Source organism: Macaca nemestrina, chromosome 17 (genome assembly GCF_043159975.1).
Source record: "Macaca nemestrina isolate mMacNem1 chromosome 17, mMacNem.hap1, whole genome shotgun sequence".
Taxonomy (NCBI): domain Eukaryota; kingdom Metazoa; phylum Chordata; class Mammalia; order Primates; family Cercopithecidae; genus Macaca; species Macaca nemestrina.
Window position 1 is genome coordinate 748,589 of NC_092141.1, and position 24,130 is coordinate 772,718.

The window sequence follows — 24,130 nt, forward strand, 5'->3', positions numbered from 1 at the left end:
TGTCTCAGAAAAAAAAAAAAAAAGAGACAGTCTTGCTTTGTCACCCAGGCTGGAGAGCAGTGGTGTGATCTCGGCTCACTGCAAGCTCAAGTTTCTCCACAAGTGCCCCTCGGCACAGCTGGTTAATTTTTGGTAGAGACGGGATCTCACTATGTTGCCCAGGCTCCGTTCAAGCGATCCACCCACCTTGACCTCCCAAAGCGTTGACACTATGGGTGTCAGCCCCTCCCAGAGCCCGGCAAGAGTTTAGATCTTGATGTGAACTGTGATGAGGAGGTACTAGAGGACTTTTTGGCTTTTTATGTTTTGTTTTTCATCGCTGGAGAGTTTTAAGCAAGAGAGTGAATGGTTTGTTTTTAAAAGTTTGCTCTAGCAGCTGTGCGGATAGAGAGTTCGTGGGAAGGGTTTGAAAGCAGAGACCACTCAGCAGAGGACCCAGAAGTCCCAGTGCCAGACATGGCAGTCGGCCCCAGCCTGGGTAAGGGACCAGGGAGAGGGTGGGGGACATGGAAGCCCACCAGGTTTCCGGCCAGTCCAGCGGTTTTGTTCACTGAAATGGAAAACAGTGGAGAAGTAAGTTTGTTTTGGACACATTGGCTTTGAGGGTCCAGGGTAGATGTACGAGGCTGAAACTCAGGCAATAAAAATTGAGGTGAGAATACACCGCATTTAAACAGGTGCAGGAGGCCGAGCACGGGGGCTCATGCCTGTGACCCCAGCGCTCTCAGAGGCCGAGGCGGGAAGATCGGTGGAGCCCAGGAGTGCGAGACCAGCCTGAAACCAAAAACCAAAAATCTTAGCCAGGCGTGGGGGTGGGAGGCCAAGGCGGGAGGATGGAGGCACCGGACTGGACGAGACGCGAGTCAGCCCAGAGATTTAAAATCTCTGCCCACCCTCCCCTTCGTGCGGTCACCTGGTTTCCAACAGACAGAAGCACGCATGCGCGCGCCGCTGGGTGCCGAGGTCCCCGACAGAAGCACGCATGCGCACACCTCTGTGTGCCCGGGCTCAGCAGACAGAAGCACGCATGCGCACATCGCTGTGCCGGGCTCTCCAACAGATGGAAGCATGCATGCGCGCACCGCTGTGTGCCTAGTTCTCCAACAGAAGTACGCATGCGTGCACCTGTGTGCCTAGCACTCCGTCAGACGCACGCATGCGCACACTGCTGTGTGCCTAGTTCTCCAACAGAAGTACGCATGCGTGCACCTCTGTGTGCTTAGCGCTCCGACAGAAGCACGCATGCGCGCACCACTGTGTGCCTAGTTCTCCAACAGAAGTACGCATGCGTGCACCTCTGTGTGCCTAGCGCTCCGACAGAAGCACGCATGCGCGCACCGCTGTGTGCCCAGTTCTCCAACAGAAGTACGCATGCGTGCACCTCTGTGTGCCTAGCGCTCCGTCAGAAGCACGCATGCGCACACCGCTGTGTGTCAAGGGCCCACGACAGAAGCACGCATGCGTGCACCTGTGTGCCTAGCGCTCCGTCAGAAGCACGCATGCGCACACCGCTGTGTCAAGGGCCCCCGACAGAAGCACGCATGCGTGCACCTCTGTGTGCCTAGCGCTCCGTCAGAAGCACGCATGCGCACACCGCTGTGTGTCAAGGGCCCCGACAGAAGTACGCATTCGCACACCGCTGTGTGCTGAGGTCGCCAAAAGACAGAAGCACGCATGCGCACACCGCAGTCCGTGGGGCACCAGGCTGAAGCGTCCTGACTGCGCAGGCGCAGCGGCGGTGGTCGCCATGGAGACGTGTGGCCCTGGCCTGGCGGTCCCCGGGAAGAGCCGCCCACTAGTCGGCAGCGGGTCTCGGGCGCCCCCGGGGCGGGTTGGGTTGCAGCCCAGCGGGCGGATGGACCGCCGCGGTGGGGCAGGGGCATCGGGGTACGAGGACAACGACGGCGAGGAGGAGGAGCGGGAGGGCGGCGCCGCGGGCCCGCAGGGGTCTAGACTGCCCCCCATCCCAGGCGGCGCCTCCGAGCTGGCCAAACGGAAGGTGAAGAAGAAGAAAAAAAGGAAGAAGAAGACCAAGGGATCTGGCAAGGGGGACGGTAAGAGGAGCAGCTAGCGCGGCTGTGTCAGCTCCAGTTCTCTGGAGACTCTTCGGGGACCCCGATTTACCCGGAGACCCTTCAGACCGGAAACAGAAGCTCAGCGGTCCCGCACCGAGGTCCTCCTGCTCCCCACACATGCCGGTCAGCAGCGCAGCGATGCCCCCAGCCCCCCCACCATGGAGACCATCCGCCAACTTTGCGATCCCTTAGCCCCACACAGAGACCCCCACAGACATCCACCATTCCTAAGAGCCTTCCAGCCCCACACAAAGACACCCACTCAACTTGCTAATCCCTCAGCCAAAACTGGCAATCTTAAACTTCTGCACCTTCCCCACAGAGGCCCTCCCCACAATACACTTTCCCCACCCCAAACACACTGATGCCACTTGAAAGGCCCTCACTCTCATGCACAGGGAAGGGCAGGCTCTTGCCTCCCCTCCTCACACCCTCGTGCGTTAAGGCTGCCTGCCTCTGGATGTGCTGTAGACACCCGCACCCACAGACATGTATATAAAATGTCCTCACTGCATGGGGTCCCCCTCGCACCCACCAAGCGGGCAGCCTTGGACTGCACAAACCCCATCACGCCAGTCACTCTGACATCCTCCAATAATCCCTGAAACCTTCCACCACTCTCCACTTCATAGCAATGTAACACCAACAGTGAAACTAAAGGGCGGGGCGCAGCGGCTCACACCTGTAATCCGAGCACTTTGGGAGGCCCAGGTGGGAGGATCACTTGAACCCAGGACTTCCAGGCTGCAGTGAGCTACGATCGCACCACTGCACCCCAGCCTGGGCAACAGAAAAGACCCTGTCTCTTTAAAAAATAAAAAAATAATTTAAAAAAACCCTAAAGCACAGATCCCTGTGATGCACACGCATTCATAGTCTACACACACAGACACAGGCTGTTAATGTGTTACACATTCACGTGTGTAGTCACACGCAGGCAGGAATTGCAGTCTGTCTCAGGGACACCTTCACAAACACACACACCCCACCTGCCATAAACCCCAGTCCCTACCTCTCACCAAGCTCTTCTTGTAGAACCCCTAGATTTCTTGACAAAGGGACTGAGCACCCCTTTCGAGGAGAGAGAGCACAGCAGTGACAGAGAATGCAGGTGCCCGTGAGTGCTGTGAGGCCACTGTCGCCCATGTGGCCCACCTCAGTGGCTTTGGCTCTCAGGGAGAGGGCCCTAAGCTCCACTTCTGGGCCCTGGCCCTCTGTGGCAGAGCTGGCACCAAGGCAAGCAGGAGGCAGGAGTGGCAGCCTTGCCCATATTGGCCGTGCGGTGTGGGAAGGGAGCAATGGGAAGATGATAAGTCCTTCTCAGGTGGCATCGTAGTCCAAAGGCAAGAAATTCTGTAGTTCAGGTCAAGAAGCCCTGTGTGGCCGGGCACAGTGACTCGCACCTGTAATCCAGCACTTTGGAAATTCGAGACCAGCCTGGCCAACGTGGCGAAACCCCGTCTTTCATATATTTTATATGAAAATATAAAAATTAGCTGGGCGTGGTGGCAGGTGCCTAGAATTGCTTAAACCTGAGAGGTGGAGGTTGCAGCGAGCCAAGATTGTGCCACTGCACTCCAGCCTGGGTGGCAGAGTGAGACTCTGTCTCAAAAAAAAAAAAAAAAAGAAGAAGTTCTATGTGTATCTGCAAAAAGAAATTTGGCAGTTCACCGTCCTTTAGGCGTAGCTTTTCGCTGTAGAAATTACAGTGACACGTTCCTCATACCGTCAGCAGGGGGCACCAGACAGTGTTCAGGGCGTAGGAAGGGAGAGAAGTGTCAAAAGACGATTACTTTTCTTTTTTTTTTTAGGGAAGGAGGTATTTCTCTCTCCCCTAAAATAAAAGGATGAGCTGACGAAAGAACCACAATTTGTAGCATTTTATGTGCATGTTAAATAATTCTGAAGTGCTGTTCATGTTAAAAAATCAGTACAGCCGGGCGCGGTGGCTCACGCCTGTAATCCCAGCACTTTAGGAGGCCGAGACGGGCGGATCACGAGGTCAGGAGATCGAGACCATCCTGGCTAACACGGTGAAACCCCGTCTCTACTAAAAATACAAAACAATTAGCTCGGTGAGGTGGCGGCGCCTGTAGTCCCAGCTACTCGGGAGGCTGAGGCAGGAGAATGGCGTAAACCCGGGAGGCGGAGCTTGCAGTGAGCCCAGATCAAGCCACTGCTCTCCAGCCTGGGAGACTGAGTGAGGCTCCATCTCAAAAAAAAAAAAAAAAAATTCAGTACAAGCCACGCAGCAGAAGTATTTCTGGCATAATATTGCTTTCATCAGTCAAATTTAGGAAGCTTTTCTGTTGTTTTCCGTTTCTTCCATCATAAAGTGTCTAGACTCGGGTAGAGTCACAGACTCCCAGACCTGGGAATGGCCATGGTGAGCACGTGGTGAGGGTGTGTGGGGGCAGCACGGCCCGGTGGAAAGAGCAGGGCCCTGGGGGCCTGGCCTGCACTCAAGTCCCAGCTCTGTCACTTGCTCCTGACATTGGCAAGTCCCTGAAACTTTTTGAGCTTCGATTTCCTCCCCCGAAAAACAGGGCCTATGGCCTTTACCCAGAGGGCCTGGCTTAGACCATGCGCTCAATGAATGGTTTCTCCTGCCCCAAAATGGTTCCAGCAAAATCACACAGGCAGTGGGTGGGCACGAGGCTGGTGGACTTGGCAGCCTGAGCCCTGGGTACGGAGGGGCCCCCATCCTCCTCTTCCATCTTGGGTGATTTTGGCACCATCCCCAGCAGGCCAAGGGCAGACATTGCCACAAACACTAACCTGCTCATCTACTCAGCAGATAAACATCAGAGCCAGAGCGTGAAGAGCCAGCTGCTTTCTTCCTCCTCTCATGACATCTTAAGTCCTGGCAAAGACCGTGGCCCGAAACCGGAGCACAGACAGAACAAAGTGGAGAACAAGCACCTCCCTTCGGACTCCTCCACCGTCAGCCTCCCCGACTTTGCCGAAATAGCCGAGAAACTTGCGAACCAGATCAACGAAAGTCTGCGTTGGGATGGAATTCTTGCTGACCCAGAAGCAGAGAAGGAAAGGATTCGCATCTATAAACTGAACCGGAGAAAGCGGTACCGGTGCTTGGCCCTCAAGGGCTTCCACACCGACCCCGATGTCCTCAAGGGCTTCCAGTCCAACCCCGATGCCCTCAAGAGCTTCCACACCGACCCCGATGCCCTCAAGGGCTTCCAGTCCAACCCCAATGCCCTCAAGAGCTTCCACACTGACCCTGATGCTCTCAAGGGCTTCCACACCGACCCCGATGTCCTCAAGGGCTTCCAGTCCAACCCCAATGCCCTCAAGAGCTTCCACACTGACCCTGATGCTCTCAAGAGCTTCCACACCGACCCCAATGCCCTCGAGGGCTTCCAGTCCAACCCCAATGCCCTCAAGAGCTTCCACACTGACCCCGATGCCCTCAAGGGCTTCCACACCGACCCCGATGTCCTCAAGGGCTTCCAGTCCAACCCCGATGCCCTCAAGAGCTTCCACACCGACCCCGATGCCCTCAAGGGCTTCCAGTCCAACCCCGATGCCCTCAAGGGCTTCCACACTGACCCCGATGTCCTCAAGGGCTTCCAGTCCATCCCCAATGTCCTCAAGGGCTTCAACACTGACCCCGATGCCCTCAAGAGCTTCCAGTCCAACCCCGATGCCCTCAAGAGCTTCCAGTCCAACCCGGACACCCTCAAGGGCTTCCACACTGACCCCAATGCCCTCAAGGGCTTCCATACTGACCCCGACGCCCTCAAGGGCTTCCACACTGACCCCGATGCCCTCAAGGGCTTCCACACTGACCCCGACACCTTCAAGGGCTTCCACACTGACCCTGACGCCCTCAAGGGCTTCCACACTGACCCCGATGCCCTCAAGGGCTTCCACACTGACCCCGACACCTTCAAGGGCTTCCACACTGACCCCGACGCCCTCAAGGGCTTCCACACTGACCCCGACGCCCTCAAGGGCTTCCACACTGACCCCGATGCCCTCAAGAGCTTCCAGTCCGACCCCGATGCCCTCAAGGGCTTCCAGTCCGACCCCGATGCCGAGGAGACCCCTGAGAACTTACTGTACCTCTCAGACAAAGACGGCAGCTCCAGCTGCAGGCAGCCCACACTGAAAGCCGAGCACCCCAATCTCTACTTTGAAGGAAACCTTACCCCAAAGCTTCTACGCTCTGATTTAGCGCCTACTCTGCTGGAGTAAAACTCCACCCACAATGCCACAAACTTATAATTTCTCTGTACCACAAGTTTGTGTGTTAAAAACAGTCATCATAAAAGGAAATGAGACCAGTACACGCACGAGGCCAACTCTCCCATCACCAAGATGCCCTCGGCTGCCCAGGAAAGCCACAGTTCCCCGAGAACATAATTTAGTGAACAGAATTCTTTTCAGAATTTCCTTTTTCTTAAATAAGCATGTCTGTTATTTCTCACCACAGCTAGATGTCTATAATCTGCCCCAAAAAGAAAACAAAGTGTGTCAATTATTTACATCTTAAAGTCTCCATCTCATGGGGAAACTCCTCACACAGTACCTGCTTCTGTCGGCCCACGGACAATGCCCTGAACCTCTTGGAGCCCTTTTCTGTTTTAATTAAATGCATGTCCTGCCTTTATATGGCCTCAGAATAAGTGGGTTCCAGAACTTCATCCCTGGGAAGTTACTACAGAAGTCCCAAAAGGAATATCGCTGCTTTTATAAACATGGTCCTCTCCTAATCCCCTGTTAGAAAAAGCCTCGCTCCACTGCGTCTCCTGAGTACACATTCCCCCCTGCCACAAACAGCCAGTGAGGGCCACGCGCTGCCGCAGTTCGTGCCCTCCCAGAAGCAGCCCCTGAGACGAGGATTCAAACGCAACTAGAGTGTCTGGGAGGTGAAGAGAGGATGAGTAGAGAGTGATACAGAGAAGGGAAGGTGGCCAATCCGGGAACTTTTCTTTTTAGACAGGATCCAGCTCTGCTGGCCGGGCTGGAGTGCAGTGGTGTGGTCACAGCTCTGACTGCACTCCGCCTCCTGGGCTCACGGGATCCTCCCACCTCAGCCCCCTGAGTAGCAGGGACTATAGGCAAGTACCACCACGCCTGGCTAATTTTTAAAATGTTTGTAGAGATTGGGGTGGGGTGGGTGGATCTCACTCTGTTTCCCAGGCTGGTCTCGAACTCCTGGCCTCAAGCAATCCTCCCACCTTGGCCTTCCAAAACACTGGGATTACAGGCATAAGCCACCGTGTCTGGCCCCCCTTCCAGGGCGTATGAGGCCAGTTTTCATCCTGGGCAACTGGAGCTTAATTCCACAGGGAAACCCACTTCTAGAATTATCCCACCTAAGGGTGAGGAAGCTGGGGAATTTATACTCCCCGAAGGCAGTGGCTGGGGGCTAGTCCTGCGTGTGTGTGTGTGTGTGTGTGTGTGTGTGTGTGTGTGTGTGTCCTGGCATTTCTAGCTGAAAAAGTCCAAAGGAAAAGGGGGGTCTCTAGGGAAGCCTCAGCTACCTCAGTAACACCGTGGGTCTGAGAGGGACAGCATGGAGGGCTGAGAGGACATCCCTGACCTTCAAGAGTTTACAGTGTTTTGGGGTAGACAAGAAATGTGTACACAGGAGAAGTTAAAAAGCCAATACAGACGTCACAGAATGCGCGTTTGATAGTTAAGTAGAAATGCCTGGGTGTGGTGGCGCAGGCCTGTAATCCCAACACTGGGAGGCCGGGGCAGGTGGATCATCTGAAGTCGGGCGTTCGAGACCAGCCTGGCTAATACGGTGAAACCCTGTCTCTGCTAAAAGTACAAAATTAGCCGGACGTGGTTGCAGGTGTCTGTAGTTCCAGCTACTCAGGAGGCCAAGGCAGGAGAATCGCTTGAACCCCGGAGGCGGAGGTGGCAGTGAGCCAAGATGGTACCACTGCACTCCACCCTGGGCAACAGAGCAAGACTCTGTCTCAAAAAAAAAAAAAAAAAAAGTTAAGTGGAAGTGGGCATCATGGTCCCTGCTAGCCCTGGGCCGGCAGAGCAGCCCTCTTCTCACCCTTCCTTAAAAGGCCAGTTAGTTTCCACATTTGCCCTCACTCCGTGTTAGAATATACTGAACAGACGTTTGGGAGAGTCCTGTCCCGCCATGGAGAATGGTTAGCAGACAGGAATGGCCCTCCCTGTGCTGAGGCCAGGCCCATCCTCTCTGCTGTCCATGGAGAGGAAGGGGCAGGAAATACTCCAGTGCCAGCCACAGGACCTCACTTGTGTCCAGGGTATAAAAGCAAAGGCAAAGAAAGAACAGGGGGCAGCCACGGGGCTGGCATCTCGTGTGCCCTCCAGGTCCACCACAGTGGCTGGGGCCTGGGGCATGGAGGAGTGTGGGGGTGCACTGGGCTGAGACGGTCGCTGAGCAGTGCCTTCCGTGGCGGTGGGAGGCAGGGGTGGGGGCCATGGTCATCTCCCAACCATGAGGTAACATTCTAGGAAAGTAGCTAAGATGGTGAGCTTTGACATCAGAGCTGAATCAATCTCTTTCCCAGCACATGTAGTGTTGTGTCCCCTGGCGGATTGCTTCACCGCTCTGAGCCTTAGTGTTCTCATCTGAAGACCAGACTGCAAATTCCTACCTTAGTGCTGTGAGAATCAAGTGCAATGAAGAATCGAGATGGTGCCTGGCACCCAGGAAGCAAACTACTGTAAGAGTTTTAATCATTGGTATTTCAGGTTGGTGTGGCCACGTGTCTGCTAGACCGACTCCCGAGTGACGGTGTAGACCTTACCTCCCGGAAGCGTGAGCTTCACAAAAGAAATCTGGCTTCGGCCGGGCGCAGTGGCTCAAGCCTGTAATCCCAGCACTTTGGGAGGCCGAGACGGGCGGATCACGAGGTCAGGAGATCGAGACCATCCTGGCTAATATGGTGAAACCCCGTCTCTACTAAAAATACAAAAAACTAGCCGGGCGAGGTGGTGGGCGCCTGTAGTCCCAGCTACTCGGGAGGCTGAGGCAGGAGAATGGCGTGAACCCGGGAGGCGGAGCTTGCAGTGAGCTGAGATCCGGCCACTGCACTCCAGCCTGGGCAACAGACTGAGACTCTGTCTCAAAAAAAAAAAAAAAAAAAAAAGGAAATCTGGCTTCAGTGACTGGCCAAGAGACAGAATTCACACACCGCAGAGCAATGACGGGGCCGGAGCAGGAGCGAGTGGAGCAGGAAGGAAGCCAGGGCCCGGAAGGCTGGAGCTTAACATAGATTGATAGAAAGCAGGTGGGGTGAAGGCTCCTGAAGCACACAAGTGGCTTCAACTCAGAACACCTTGGGTTCGAAGTTTTAATCTTTCTCATACCCAGGCATAGCAGTGAGGACTCCTTCAGGGCAAGAAACAAACCACAGTGAAAACCGCCTTACGGACCAAGGGGAATGGTTGACTTTGTTTTTGTTTTTGAGACAGAGTTTCGCTCTTGTCGCCCAGGCTGCAGTGCAGTAGCACCATCTCGACTCACCACAACCTCTGACTCCCGGGTTCAAGTGATTCTCCTGCCTCAGCCTCCCAAGTAGCTGGGATTACAGGCATGCGCCACCACACCCGGCTAATTTTTGTATTTTTAGTAGAGACGCGGTTTCACCATGTTGGCCAGGCTGGTCTCGAACTCCTGACCTCAGGTGATCCACCCACCTCGGCCTCCCAAAGTGCTGGGATTACAGGCATGAACCACCGCGTCTGGCAGGAATGGTCGACTTTTAAAGCCAACAGTCCAGGGTTGCCTGTGGCTTCAGTCATGGCCAGATCCAGGAGGTCACGCTGTGTCATCAAAATGTCCTTCTGTCTCCGTATTTCGCCTCTGCCTCCTCCAAATCAGCTTTATGTTCAGGCAGGTTCTCACCACAGGATGGCAAAGCCACTGACATCCTTACAGTTTTGTAAGGAAAAGAGAGTTACTCCTCTGTCCCTATCCAGTGTCCGTATCAATCCCACGAAGGTCCCTGGCCTGGCAGGGGTCATATGTCCATCACTGGACTCATCCCAGCAGCCAGGCGAATGCAGTGTTTGATGGCTACAGAGACCTAGAACGTGGAGCGGGGCAGGGCAGCCCAGCAGGACGCATGAGCTAAACAGATTGTTACAGAATCTATCCGGAATCTGGCCGGGCGCAGTGGCTCACGCCTGTAATCCCAGCACTTTGGGAGGCTGAGGCAGGAGGATCCCTTAAGGTCAGGAGTTTGAAACCATCCTGGCCAACGTGGTGAAACCCTGTCTCTACTGAAGAAACAAAAATTAACCAGTGTGGTAGCACTCACCTGTAGTCCCAGCTATTTGGGAGGCTAAGGTGGAAGAATTGCTTGAACCCAGGAGCCGGAGGCTGCAGTGAGCTAAGATCACGCCATTGCACTCCAGCCTGGGCAACAAGGCGAGATTCTATTTCAAAAAAAAAAGAAAAGAAAAAATGTATGCAGAATGTCTCTGTCTCTCTCTCCTCTGTCTGAGACAGGGTCTGTTCTGCCACACAGGCTGCAGTGCAGTGGCACGATCTGGTTCACCGCAACCTCCACCTCCTAAGCTCAAGTGATCCTCCCCTCTCACCCTCCTGAGTAGCTGGGACTACAGGCGCACACCACTATGCCTGGCTAATTTTTGTATTTTTTGGTAGAGATGGGATTTTGCCATGTTTCCCAGGCTAGTCTCAAACTCCTGAGTTCAAGCGATCGGCCCGCCTCAGCCTTCCAAAGTGCTGGGATTACAGGCGTGAGCCACTGTGCCCGGCCAATCCAGAGTCTGCACAGAATACAGTGATTCCCTGAAGAGACAAGTAGAACAGATTCGTCCATTGCCTTCCAAATGAAGAATGATTCTTTCTAATTTTCACTTTTTAGATTTTTTATAACCCACCCAATGACCTGTCAAGAATGATTCATTTTTATTTATTTTTGTTTTTTCATACCCCATCCAGTGACCTAGCAAGAATGATTCATTTTTGGTGAGGTGCGGCAGCTCATGCCTGCAATCCCAGTACTTTGGGAGGCCGAGGCAGGTGGATTGCTCAAGTCCAGGAGTTAAGAGACCAGCTTGGGTAACATAGCAAAGCCCCATCTCTACAAAATATACAAACATTAGCAGGGCATGGTGGTACATGCCTACAGTCCCAGCTACTTGGAAGCCTGAGGCAGAAGGATCACTTAAGCCTGGGAGGCGGAGGCTGCAGTGAGCCGAGATCATGCCATACAATCAGCCTGGGTGACAGAGTAAGACCCTGTCTCAAAAAAAAAAAAAAAAAAATATATATATATATATATATATAAATATATATATATATATATATTTTTTTTTTTTTTTGAAAAGCCTCTGATCAAGGGTCATGGGAGTGGCCTACATGGCATGAGTCCATCTCAGTTGACCTGGATTGACTACATGCTTATCTCCAACACTACAGACCCTTGGCCATTGCTACGGAATCTCATAAAGACACACAGCACTCTGCCATCACGGGTCCGTGAGTTGTTTCGGAGCAGAGTGTGCCAGCCCATCAGCACTGTTCAGTGCTAACATTTGGGGTTATGATTTGCACCTGGTTTTGGTGGCACCTGAGTTTCCACCTTTCAAGCTAGTCACATGGCTAGAATGTGCCCACATGACCAGCTCAGAATAGGAGACCCCAGCACGAGAAGACTCTGGGTTTCCCGGCAGCGAGATGCTTCGTGCACACACAGGCAGTGGTGAGACTCAGGAACAAGACGCTCCGGTGCAAGCCTCGTGGACATCCACCGCGGACCACACAGGAAGACAGGCTCAGGGATGTGGCCGCCTTTGTGCGGCTGGCGTGATCAGTGGCCCCCAAGGATCTCTGTCTCCTGGTATTCATGCTGGTCTCTTGAATGTGGGTTGAACCTATCGGCTCTTTCTAGTGAACAGAATATGGCAAAAGTGATGGAATATCACTTCCAAGAGGAAGTTACAAAAAGAGATTGTGTTCAGGAGGAGGACGAGGAGCAATGGGTAGGTAGAGCCCGGGATTTTTAGGGCGACGAGACTATTCCGTATGATGCCAAGATGGGAGTTAAATGTCGTTACACCATTGTCCAGACCCTTAAAATATACACCAAGAGTGAACCCTCATGTAAACTACGGACTTGAGTTCATCGTTAGGTACCAAGGCCCCGTGTGGTCGCTCATGCCTGTAATCCCAACACTTCAGGAGGCTGAGGCATGAGAACCACTTGAGTCCAGGAGTTCAAGACCAGCCTGGGCAACATAGTGAAACCCTGTCTCTACAAAAAATAAAAAAAATTAGCTGTGCATGCCGGCGTGTGCCTGGAGTCCCAATTACTTGGGAGGCTGAGGTGGGAGGACCATCAGCCTGTAGGTTGAGGCTGCAGTGAGCCGTGATCCCGCCACTGCACTCCAGCCTGGGTGGTAAAGTGAAACTCTGTCTCAAAAATACAAAAATAAAGTCTATTTATTAGCAAGAGACAGAAAGAGAGAGAGAGAGAGAGAGGGAATGGGGGAGGCCCTGGTTTCCATGTGACACATTTTTTACTTTTTTTCTTTTTTTTTGAGACATAGTCTCGCCCTGTTGCCCAGACTGGAGCTCAGTGGCGTGGCCACAGCTCACTGTAGCCTCAACCACCCCAGGCTCAGGTGATCCTCCCAACTCAGCCTCCTGAATAGCTGGAAGCACAGACACACACCACCACACCTGGCTAAGTTTTGTATTTCTTGTAGAGACACGGTCTCACCACGCTGCCCAAGCTGGCCTCAAACTCCTGGGCTCAGGCGATCCTCCTGCCTCAGCCTCCCAAAGTGCTGGGATTACAGGCGTGAGCCACCGTGCCTGGCCTGACACACTCAACCTCTTCCCTTCTCTCCGGGAACTTGCTCTGGGGAAAGCCAGCTGCGGTGTCGTGGGCCCCCCTGGGAAGAAATGATGTCTCCCTCCACCAGCGTGGTGGACCTGAGGCCTGCCAGCAGCCACGTGAGTGCACTTGGAAGCAGGTGGAGTCCAGTCGAGCCTCGAGGTGCCTCCCTCTGTGAGAGACCCCACCTTTAATTGTAGCTATAATATCTTATGGCATTTTATAGTTTATAGCTTCTTCTATCTCATTCGCTCCCTTTGCAGTAGAAATTATTTCCATTTTACAACTTAGGCTTAGAGAGGGGTGACTGCTAGAATTACACAATTCCTAAGAGAATTGCTCTGAGGTCTCCAATTGTCTTTCAGGAGATATGTATCAAGCAACTGCTAAATACGCAGTTCTCTGTGTTGCTGCCAGAATGATACTAACAGTCCCTGTTTATGTGGCACCTCCTCTGCCCAGGCACGGTGTTGGCCATCGAACTACATGACTTTATTTCAGCTCCACGACGTTTGAGGTGCAAGATGCTATAATCCCCATCACGCCCAAGGAAATGGGCACAGACTGGGAAAGTGACTCGCCCAGGGTCACACCAGGATTTAGAGGAGAAGCTGGGATGTCACACCCGGGCTGGCTGGTTCCAAAGATCCTGCTCTTAATTACTGCCCTGCAGTATCTAAGACCTCAGCAGGTGGGAGCCAAGCCACACCCCCACAGGGGTCAACAGCAATGGGAGGAGATAGACCAAGGCAGCAATGGGAGGAAGTAGTCCAGTGGGGCTTGTCAGTGGGGTCAGTGGAATGGAAGAAGAGGTGCTGGAAGAAAGAAGGTTCCTGGGAATTGTGGCCAGAAGGGGAGGAGGGGTCTGGGAGGCAGAAACTTCCACCAACCCGGGCTCCCGAGGGCCCCCATTGTCTCAGACCTTCTGGCCACACTATGTGGTTTTCCATGGTCTAAGCTGGCCTCTGACACCACTGACATCCCCTCTGACCGTCACTGGACAGGCTTGTACGTCATTCCACCATCCCACAGCTGTACTTCCAGGCTGTGCTCGGCAGCCTCTGCCTGCAGCTCCTGCCCACGCCTTACCGCTGAGGACGGGAGCCTAAGACTGCACTGCACAAAATGTGGTCCTGGGACCAGAAGAACCAACAGGACAGGGGCTTGTTAGAAACTCTCTTGTTAGTGGGGCACGGCGGCTCATGCCTGTAGTCCCAGCACATTGGAAGGCTGAAGTGGGAGGATCACTTGAGGCCGTGAGTTAGAGAGCAGCATGGGTAACACAGCCAGAACCCACCTCTACAAAAAGAAAAAAAAAACAATTAGTTGGCCCTCCCAGCTCCTCAGGAGGCTGAGGCAGGAGGATCAACTGAGCCCAGGAGCTCCAGGTTACAGCGAGCTATGGTTATACCACTGCACTCCAGCCCGGGTGACAGAGCGAGACCCTGTTTCTAAAAATTAATAAACTTTTGTTTTTTGTTTTGAGACGAGCTTCTCTCTGTCACCCAGGCTGGAGTGCAGTGGCGCGATCTTGGCTCACTGCAACCTCCACCTCCTGGGTTCAAGTGATTCTCGTGCCTTAGCCTCCCAAATAGCTGGGATTACAAGTGAACGCCGCCACGCCCTGCTAATTTTTGTACTTTCAGTAGAGATGGGGTTTCACCATGTTGGCCAGGCGGGTCTTGAACTCCTGACCTCAGGTGATCCACTCACCTCAGCCTCCTAAAGGGCTGGGATGGCAGGCGTGAGCCATCATGCCCAGACAATAAATATTTTTTTAAAAGCAGCCGGGTGCAGTGGCTTACACCCGTAATCCCAGCACGTTGGGCAGCCGAGGTGGGAGGATCCCTTGAGTCCAGGGGCTCAAGACCAGCCTGGGCATCATGGTGAGATCCTGCCTCTAAAAAACATAAAATTAGCCAGGTGTGGTGGCGTTTGCCTATAGGCTTAGCTACATGGGAGGCTGAAGTGGGAGGATAGCTTCAACCTGGGAAGTTGAGGCTACAGTGAGCCAAGATCACGCCACTGCACTCCCACCTGGGCAACAGAGCAAGACTCTCTCAAGAAAATAAATAAAATTAACAAAATGTTTTCAAAAGAAACTCCCTTGTTAGTGGATTCTCAAGTCCCCGCTGCAAATCAGACCTACTGTATCAGAACCCATAGTTTAACCAAGTCCCCAGATGATTCTAGGCTCACTCACTGCGAGAGGCTCTGGTTATTGGGACACAATTCCCCATACGGAATTCTCACTCTGCTTACGTTTCTCCACATCCCCACTGACTACCTTTGATTCAGACCCTCTTTCATAGGATGAATAGCCTTGGAAGATAGAGATCGTGTCTCCCTCCAGAGCAAAGGGCTGATTAGCTTCAATGATTACAGAAGATCCTGGTTCCTGGGCTCAGAGCTCCTCTGCTGTAACCTAAACCCTTCTGTTCTCGTGTCACCCAGAGACTCTTCCTGTCACCCTGTAGGAAATGATTCTGAGGAAACCAGCACAACTGCAAACACTCCGGCTAGTGCTGTTGCTGTGACTAATAAACATCCTTTGTCTCTGGCCCCAGAGTCTCCTGTCTTTAGCTAACATCCACGAAATTGTGGCGGGCGGCCAGGTACAGTGGCTCACACCTATAATCCTAGCACTTTGAGGCCAAGGTGGGGGGATCAAGACGTCAGGAGTTCCAGACCAGCCTGACCAATATGGTGAAACCCCATTTCTACTAAAAATACAAAAACTATCCTGGCATGGTGTAGGGTGCCTGTAATCCCAGCTACTCAGGAGGCCGAGGCAGGAGAATCGCTTGAACCCAGGAGGCGGAGGCTGCAGTGAGCCGAGATCGCACCATTGCACTCCAGCCTGGGCAACAGAGCAAGACTCCGTCTCAAAAAAAAAAAAAAAAAAAAAAAGAAAAGAAAAGAAAAGAAATTGTAGCAGGCTAACTTGTTAGCTTGCTAAAAGCATAAAATCTCATTCTTCCCAGTTCCTGACCCTGGTCTAAGTGACAGACACATTAACCATTTAATTATCTGGTTTCTCTACACTTAGATCACCAGAAACAATGTGATGTTCACTCAGATCTTACTTTTCAAGAAATGCACAGGTAGCAAGGCAAACTAGAAAATACAGAGAAGCAAAAAAAAAAAAAAAAAGTTTTAGGAGGCCAGGCATGATGGCACATGCCTGTAATCTCAGCACTTTGGGAGGCCAAGGCGGGCAGATCGCTCGAGGTCAGGAGTTCGAGACCAGCCTGGCCGACATGGTGAAACCCCATCTCTACAAAAAATACAAAAATTAGCAGGGTGTAGTGGCACATGAGAATCACTTGAACCAAGGAGGTGGAGGTTGCAGTGAGCTGAGATCGTGCCACCGCACTCCAGACTGGGCGACAGAGCGAGACTTTGTCTCAAAAAAAAAAAAAAAAAAGGTTTTAAAAACACCGACTAGTCCAACCATCAGGAGAGAGATAGCCTCATCTGTTTGGATTCATTCTTCCAGCCTTTTCTATTAATATACCTAAGTACAGGAAAACAAAATTGCCAGGTGTGTTGGCTCATGTCCGTAACCCCAGCACTTTGGGAGGCTGATGTGGGAGAATCACTTGAGGCCAGGAGTTCAAGTTTGCAGCAAGCTATAGCTGCACCACTGCACTCCAGCCTGGATAACAGAGCAAGACCCTAGCTCTAAAAAATATAATAAAATAAATAAATATGGCCAGGCATGGTGGCTCAACCCCTGCTCTTTGAGGATTTCTTGAGGCCAGGAGTTCAAGACCAGCCTGGGCAACAAAAAGGAGGCCCTGTCTCTACAAAACATTTTAAAAATTAACGCCGGGCACGGTGGCTCACACCTGTAATCCCAGCACTTTGGGAGGTCAAGGCAGGTGGATCACCTGAGGTCGGGAGTTTGAGACCAGCCTGACCAACATAGAGAAACCCCGTCTCTACTGAAAATACAAAATTAGCCAGGTGTGGTGGCGGGCGCCTGTAATCCCAGCTACTTGGGAGGCTGAGGCAGGAGAATCGCTTGAACCCGGGAGGCAGAGGTTGCGGTGAGCCAAGATCGCACCACTGCACTCCAGCCTGGGCAACAAGAGCAAAACTCCGTCTCAAAAAAAAAAAAAGAAAAGAAAAAGAAAAAGAAAATTAATGGGATAACAATATATAAATTTTTTAAAAATAATTTTCTTAAAAAATATGACTTGGTGTCCAGGCATGGTGGCTCACACCTGCAATCCCAGCACTTCAGGAGGTTGAGGTGGGCAAATCACTTGAGGTCAGGAGTTCAAGATCAGCCTGGCCAACATGGTAAAAACCTGTCTCTACTAAAAATACAAAAAAATTAGCCAGGTGTGGTGGTGCACGGCTGTAGTCCCAGCTACTCGGGAGGCTGAGGCAGGAGAATGGCGTGAACCCGGGAGGCAGAGGTTGCAGTGAGCTGAGATCACGGCACGGCACCCCAGCCTGGGCGACAGAGCGAGACTCCATCTCGGAGGAAAAATATATATACATATATATATATATATATATATATATATATTTTTTTTTTTTTTTTTTTTTTTTTTGAGACAGAGTCTCAGTCTGTTGCCCAGGCTGGAGTGCAGTGGCCGGATCTCAGCTCACTGCAAGCTCCGCCTCCCGGGCTTACGCCATTCTCCTGCCTCAGCCTCCCGAGTAGCTGGGACTACAGGTGCCCGCCACCTCGCCCGGCTAATTTTTTTTGTATTTTTAGTAGAGATGGGGTTTCACAGTGTTAGCCAGGATGGTCTCGATCTCCTGACCTCGTGATCTGCCCATCTTGGCCTCCCAAAGTGCTGGGATCACAGGCTTGAGCCACTGTGCCCGGCCTATATATATATACATTATATATATATTATATATATTATATATTATATATTATTATATATGGTGTGGATATCTTTCCAAATCACTAAACTGACATCCACATCATAATTTGTGATGTTTGCCTAGTACTCCATTGTAGGAACTGTTTATTCAATTCCCCATCTGCGGAAATCTAGTTTCCTTTTTTTTTGTTTTCTTCTTTTTTTTGAGATGGAGTCTCGCTCTGTTGCCCAGGCTGGAGTGCAGTGGTGCGATCTTTGCTCACTGCAACCTCCGCCTCCCAGGTTCAAGTGATTCTCCTGCCTCAGCCTCCTGAGTAGCTGGGATTACAGGCACACGCCACCACGCCCAGCTAATTTTTGTATTTTTCATAGAGATGGGGTTTCACCATGTTGGTCAGGCTGGTCTCGAACTCCTGACCTTGTGATCCACCTGTCTTGGCCTCCCAACATGCTGGGATTACAGGCATGAGCCACTGCGCCCAGCCCCCTTTTTTTTTTTTTTTTGACTATTCTAAACAACTTTGCAATGAATATCCTTATATGCACATTTAGTGTAATTTTCTAGTGTTTTGAGTATGTTTTTGAAGTGAAATTATAAACCAAAATATAATTAAAACAATAAACACTCATATAGCTTTTAACTCACACCAGGTACTGTTCTAAGCACTTTGCGTATATCAACTCGTTTAATCCTCACCACATCTCTAGAAGAAAAGAGCTCTTGCCATTGCCTGTTCTACAGGGAGTTTAAGGGGCTTGCCCAAGGTCACACAGCTAATAAGTGGTGAAGCTGGGATTTGAACCCAGGTATTCTGGCTCAAAGTCTGTGTGTACTCATTCTACTATGGTTACTCCCAGTTTTAAATGTCCTCTTTGCCTTTCCTAAGAGCCAAATAGGAAATGGCATTGGGGCCGGACGCGGTGGCTCACACCTATCATCCCAGAACTTTGGGAGGCCGAGGCGGGTGGATCAACTGAGGTCAGGAGTTCAAGACCAACCTGGCCAACATGGCGAAACCCCATCTCTACTAAAAATACAAAAATTAGCTGGGTGTGGTGGTGGGTGCCTGTAATCTCAGCTACTCAGGAGGCTGAGGCAGGAGGTGGAGATTGCGGTGAGCTGAGATGGCACCACTGCACTCCAGCCTGGGTGACAGAGCAAGACTCCATCTCAATTCAAAGAGAAAAAGAGAAAAAGAAATGGCATTGGGTCAATGTGAGGATCTTTGACTTTGTGTCCACTGTGTAGATACAGGTGGTAGTAAAGTCCTCTTCGAGTTTAGTCCTGAGAAAAAGCGTCTTTTAGGGGCTCACTTCCTTATACTAGGGTAAAAAAATTTACAGGAGGCCATTTGGACTAAGCTCCTACACTAGGCCGAACAGGCCAGAGCGAGCAAAAGGAAGTCGCTCGTGGCAGGTGCCCGGTGGTCACCCTGAACTCTAAAATGGGTCAGTTTTCCAAAAACCAGGAGGTTCACAGCAACCAACAGACAGGGTTTTTGTGCCTCTGTCACGTCGTCTTGTAGCTACCCCCATCTCCTTTTGAAAGTGAGTGGATACGATTAACACCTGAATCAAATGAAGCAATTCACTCCAGCTTTATGGACCCTTCTTGCTTTGTAAGAATTCTTGGGGTGGGGAAGGTGGTGTGCCGGCATTGGGAACATCCTGTTACTTGTACTTCCCAGCTTAATTACCTAAACAAAGCCCAAAGCCTTCTAGAGAAAAAGAGTAATTTGTAATTACCAGCAACTGGTTTGACCCGCCCAAGGCCCCTGTTCTCATTCTGAAAAGGAAGCCGGCAAACACAAAGAACAACAACAACAAAAAAAAAAAGCCCCTTCACGCTCTGTCTTGATTCAACGACTACACCATTATGAGCCTGAGAATAGTACTTAGTCTAAAAGCAACATATTACCTTAGACTGCTCCATTCTGACCACCACTAAAAGGTGCAGTTCTCCAAAAATTTAGCAATGGTTGGGGAGAATATGAATGATTTTTATTTTTAATAATAGGAATTTTTTTGTGTTTTAGAATGAGCACTTTAAGAATGGGCCCGTAATCCCAACACTTCGGGCGGCTGAGGCAGGTGAATCACCTAAGCCCAAGGGTTCGAGAGCCGCCCAGGCAACATGGTGAAACTCCGCCTCGACAAAAAATACAGAAATTACCCAGGTGTGGTGGCAAGCACTGTAGGCCCAGCTACTCAGGAGGCAGAGGTTGCAGTAAGCTGAGATCGTGCCACTGTGCTCTAGCCTGGGACACAGAACAAACAAACAATGAAACAAAGGTAACATCCCTACCCCAAACAGACCCCTCCTGGCGGGGGGGCCACACTGCCTTTGTGAAACTAACAAATTAGCCACAGATTATAAATTATGACTCAGCACCAGGTGTAGTGGCTCACGCCTGTCATCCCAGCACTTTGGGAGGCTGAGGCAGGTGGATTAGAGACCAGCCTGGACAACATGGTAAAACCCCCATCTCTACTAAAAATACGAAAATTAACCAGACATGGTGGTGGGTGCCTGTAATCCCAGCTACTCAGGAGACTGAGGCAGGAGAATCATTTGAACCTGGGAGGCAGAGGTTGCAGTGAGCCGAGATTGCACCATTGCACTCCAGCCTGGGCAACACAGCGAGACTCTGTCTAAAAACAAACAAACAAACAAACAAAACTCTAGCCTCTGAATTTTCAGAGGTGGATTTGAGTAATAATAACTCCTGTTCTTCTGCTTAGCTGGCTCTGTGTTTGTTAAGCTATTGCCCTATTGTAATACTGCTGTCTTGGTAAATTGGCTCTATCTGTGAAGTGGACAAGATAAACCCTTTGGATGACTCTCCATGTTCTTTGAGACAAAAATTACATTAGGGCCGGGCGCGGTGGCTCAAGCCTGTAATCCCAGCACTTTGGGAGGCCGAGACGGGCGGATCACGAGGTCAGGAGATCGAGACCATCCTGGCTAACACCGTGAAACCCCGTCTCTACTAAAAATACAAAAAAAAAACTAGCCGGGCGAGGTGGCGGGCACCTGTAGTCCCAGCTACTCCGGAGGCTGAGGCCGGAGAATGGCCTGAACCCGGGAGGCGGAGCTTGCAGTGAGCTGAGATTCGGCCACTGCACTCCAGCCCGGGCTACAGAGCAAGACTCCGTCTCAAAAAAAAAAAAAAAAAAAAAATTACATTAGAATGCACAAATCTTTTTTTTTTTTTTTTTTTTTTTGAGACAGGGTCTTGCCCTGTTGCCAAGGCTGGAATGCAGTGGTGTGATCTCGGCTCACTGCAACCCCCACCTTCCAGGTTCAATCGATTCTCCCACCTCAGCCTCCCAAGTAGCTAGGACTACAGGTGCACGCCACTGCGCTCAACTAATTTTTGTATTTTTTGTAGAAACAAGGTTTTTTCTTTTTCTTTTTTTTTTTTTTTGAGATGGAGTCTCGCTGTGTCACCCAGGCTGGAGTGCAGTGGCCGGATCTCAGCTCACTGCAAGCTCCGCCTCCCGGGTTCACGCCATTCTCCTGCCTCAGCCTCCCGAGTAGCTGGGACTACAGGCGCCTGCCACCTCGCCCGGCTAGTTTTTTTTGTATTTTTAGTAGAGACGGGGTTTCACCGTGTTAGCCAGGATGGTCTCGATCTCCTGACCTCGTGATCCACCCGTCTCGGCCTCCCAAAGTGCTGGGATTACAGGCTTGAGCCACCGCGCCCGGCCCCTGAAACAAGGTTTTTTTCATGTTGACCAGGCTGGTCTCAAACTCCTGGGCTCAAGCAATCCACCTCCCTCAGCCTCCCAGAGTGCTGGGAATACAGGCGTGCACCACAGCACATGGCCCACAGATCTCAGCTGGACAATTTTGACAAAGTATACACTTTGAGAAGAAAGGAATTTTTGTCTGTTTGTTGTTTGTTTTTGAGATGGAGTCTCACTCTGTTGCCCAGGCTGGAGTGTAGTGCTGTGATCTCGGCTCACTGCAGCCTCCGCCTCCCTGGTTCAAGTGATTCTCCTGCTTCAGCCTCTGGAGTTGCTGGGATTACAGGTGCTCGCCACCATGCCCGGTTAATTTTTGTATTTTTTAGTAGAGATGGGGTTTCACCATATTGGCCAGGCTGGTCTTGAACTCCTGGCCTCCAGTGATCCATCCACTTCGGTCTCCCAAAGTGCTGGGATTACAGGTGTGAGCCAGTGCACCAGGCCGTTTTTTTTTTTTGTTTTTTTTTTTAATTATTTTTTTATTCTTAATTCCTGTTTTTATTATACCAGTAACACTAACTCATTGGAGAAGAACAGATGAGCCAAAAGAACAATCAATTATTAAAGTCTGTATACATATTACCAGGGGAGAATTTCTACAAAGTCAACCAAACAACAGATGTTGGCGAGGACGTTGCACTCTACTGGTGGGAACGTAAATCAGCACAACCCTCAAGAAAAACGGCATGGAGAGTTCTCAGAGAACCAAAAGTAGAGCTACGTTTCTACCCGGCAATCCCACCATGGGTGTCCACCCAAAAGAAAAGAAACTGTTCTATCCAAAAGACACCCACACTCGCAAGTCCAACGCAGCACAACTCACAATAGCAAAGACACGGATTCAATCCAAGCGCTCACCCACGGGCAACTGGATAAAGAAAATATGGCAAATGCATACCATGGGATACCCCTCAGCCACGAAAAAAGAGAATAAAACCATGTCTTTTGCAGCAACATGTTGGAGCTGGAGGCCATCATCACAAGTGAAACAACTCAGAAACAAAGTCAAACACCACATGTTCTCATGTAAAAGTCGGGGCTAAACCATGTGTGCACAGGGTGGTGGAGTAAGAGAGACTGGAGACTTGAAAAGGTGGGGAGGTGGGAGGAGGGCGAGAGACGAGAAATTACCTTTTGGGTACAATGGACACTATTTGAGTGACAGGTATACCAAAAGCCCAGACTTGGCCACTATATAATATATCCATGTAACAAAACTGCATCTGTACCCCCTAAATCTATAAAAATAAATACTTTTCTAAAAGAACTTTTAAAGACACCTGCTTTAAGCAAGTACAATTTAGTTAACTATGGAGCTTCAGCATACTCCTAATTATTACAATTCATGCTAATAGCAAAAATATACCTGATACATAGAGTGAGCCTGCATCTCTCCCTCTAAATGTTAGATCATGATACCTGTTCCTTCAAAAGGAAAAATTTCGGCCAGGCACAGCAGCTCATGCCTGCAATCCCAGCACTTTAGGAGGCCGAGGTGGGCGGATCACTTGAGGTCAGGAGTTTGAGACCAGCCTGGCCAACATGGTGAAACCCCGTCTCTACTAAAAATACAAACATTAGCCGGGCGTGGCGGCAGGTGCCTGTAATCCCAGCTGCTCGGGAGGCTGAGGCACAAGAAACACCTGAACCCGAGAGGCAGCGCTTGCAGTGAGCCGAGATCACACCACCATACTCCAGCGATACAGCGAGACTCAAAAAAAAAAAAAAAAAAAGAAAGAAAAAAATTTTTTCTCACATGCTTTATTCTAAATTCCATATTTTTCTATCAGCCCCTTTGCTTTATAAATATAGGCATTCATCGCATCTTCTGTCAACAACCAAAAGGGGGTTTGTTTGGGAAAGGGGTTGTGTATTAGTCTGTTTTCACGCTGCTGTGAAGAACTGCCTGAGACTGGGTAATTTAGAAAGGAAAGAGGTTTAACTCACAGTTCAGCGTGGCTGGGGAGGCCGCAGGAAACTTACAATCGTGGCAGAATGTGGAGGGACAGCAAGACACCTTCCTCACACGGCAGCCGGAAGGAGAAATGCTGAGCCCAGGGGGAAGAGCCCCTTAAGAAACCATCAGATCTCGTGAGAACTCACTTACTATCGCGAGAGCAGCATAGTGGGAGCTGCCCCACGATCCAACCACTCCACCGGGTCTCTCCCTTGACTTGTGGGGCTTATGGGGATGACAATTCAAGATGAGATTTGGGTGGGGACACACAGCCAACCCATATCAGATTGTTATCATCTTTGCTTCAAAATTAAACTGTAAACTAAATTCCTCCTGTATTTGGCTTAACAGATTCCCATGTACCCTCCCCCATCAGGATCTGAAACATCTCAATTCCATCGAAAGAATCCTCATGTTCCTTCCCAGTAAGTCACCAACCACCACACACACAGCTAGGCAACCATTAGTCTAATTCTTTTCAACCACCAATCCTTTTGCCTGTTTTAGAATCTCATAAGTGGAATCATACTATATGCATCCTTTGGTGCCTGTCAGCATTGTGTCTGCGAGAGTCACCCACAATATTACATGTATCAGCAATTTATTCCTTTGTATTGTTAAATAGTATTCCATTTTGTATATATGTGTGCATATATACATATATTTTTT

At 50.7% G+C, this 24,130-nt stretch overlaps 2 protein-coding genes across 3 annotated transcripts in view; one reads left to right on the forward strand and one right to left on the reverse strand.

Annotated features, from left to right (window-relative positions):
* LOC105471483 (rabphilin 3A like (without C2 domains)) overlaps positions 1-23,624 on the reverse strand; it is a 243,403-nt gene extending 219,779 nt beyond the window's left edge. Inside the window, exon 1 of the mRNA XM_071082055.1 lies at positions 23,452-23,624. The gene's annotated coding sequence lies outside the window, so the exon portion shown is untranslated. The remainder of the gene's footprint in view (positions 1-23,451) is intronic.
* LIAT1 (ligand of ATE1) lies at positions 1,596-6,585 on the forward strand. 2 transcript variants are annotated; one of them, XM_071082050.1, is made up of 2 exons: positions 1,596-2,054; positions 4,870-6,585. In XM_071082050.1, the coding sequence occupies exons 1-2, from the start codon at positions 1,748-1,750 to the stop codon at positions 6,291-6,293; spliced, it is 1,731 nt and encodes a 576-aa protein (XP_070938151.1). In that variant the 5' UTR covers positions 1,596-1,747; the 3' UTR covers positions 6,294-6,585. The 2 variants fall into 2 exon arrangements, with proteins under 2 accessions (XP_070938151.1, XP_070938152.1); XM_071082051.1 differs by having other exon boundaries at positions 1,604-2,054; positions 4,873-6,585.
* Positions 23,625-24,130: the final 506 nt, after the last annotated feature.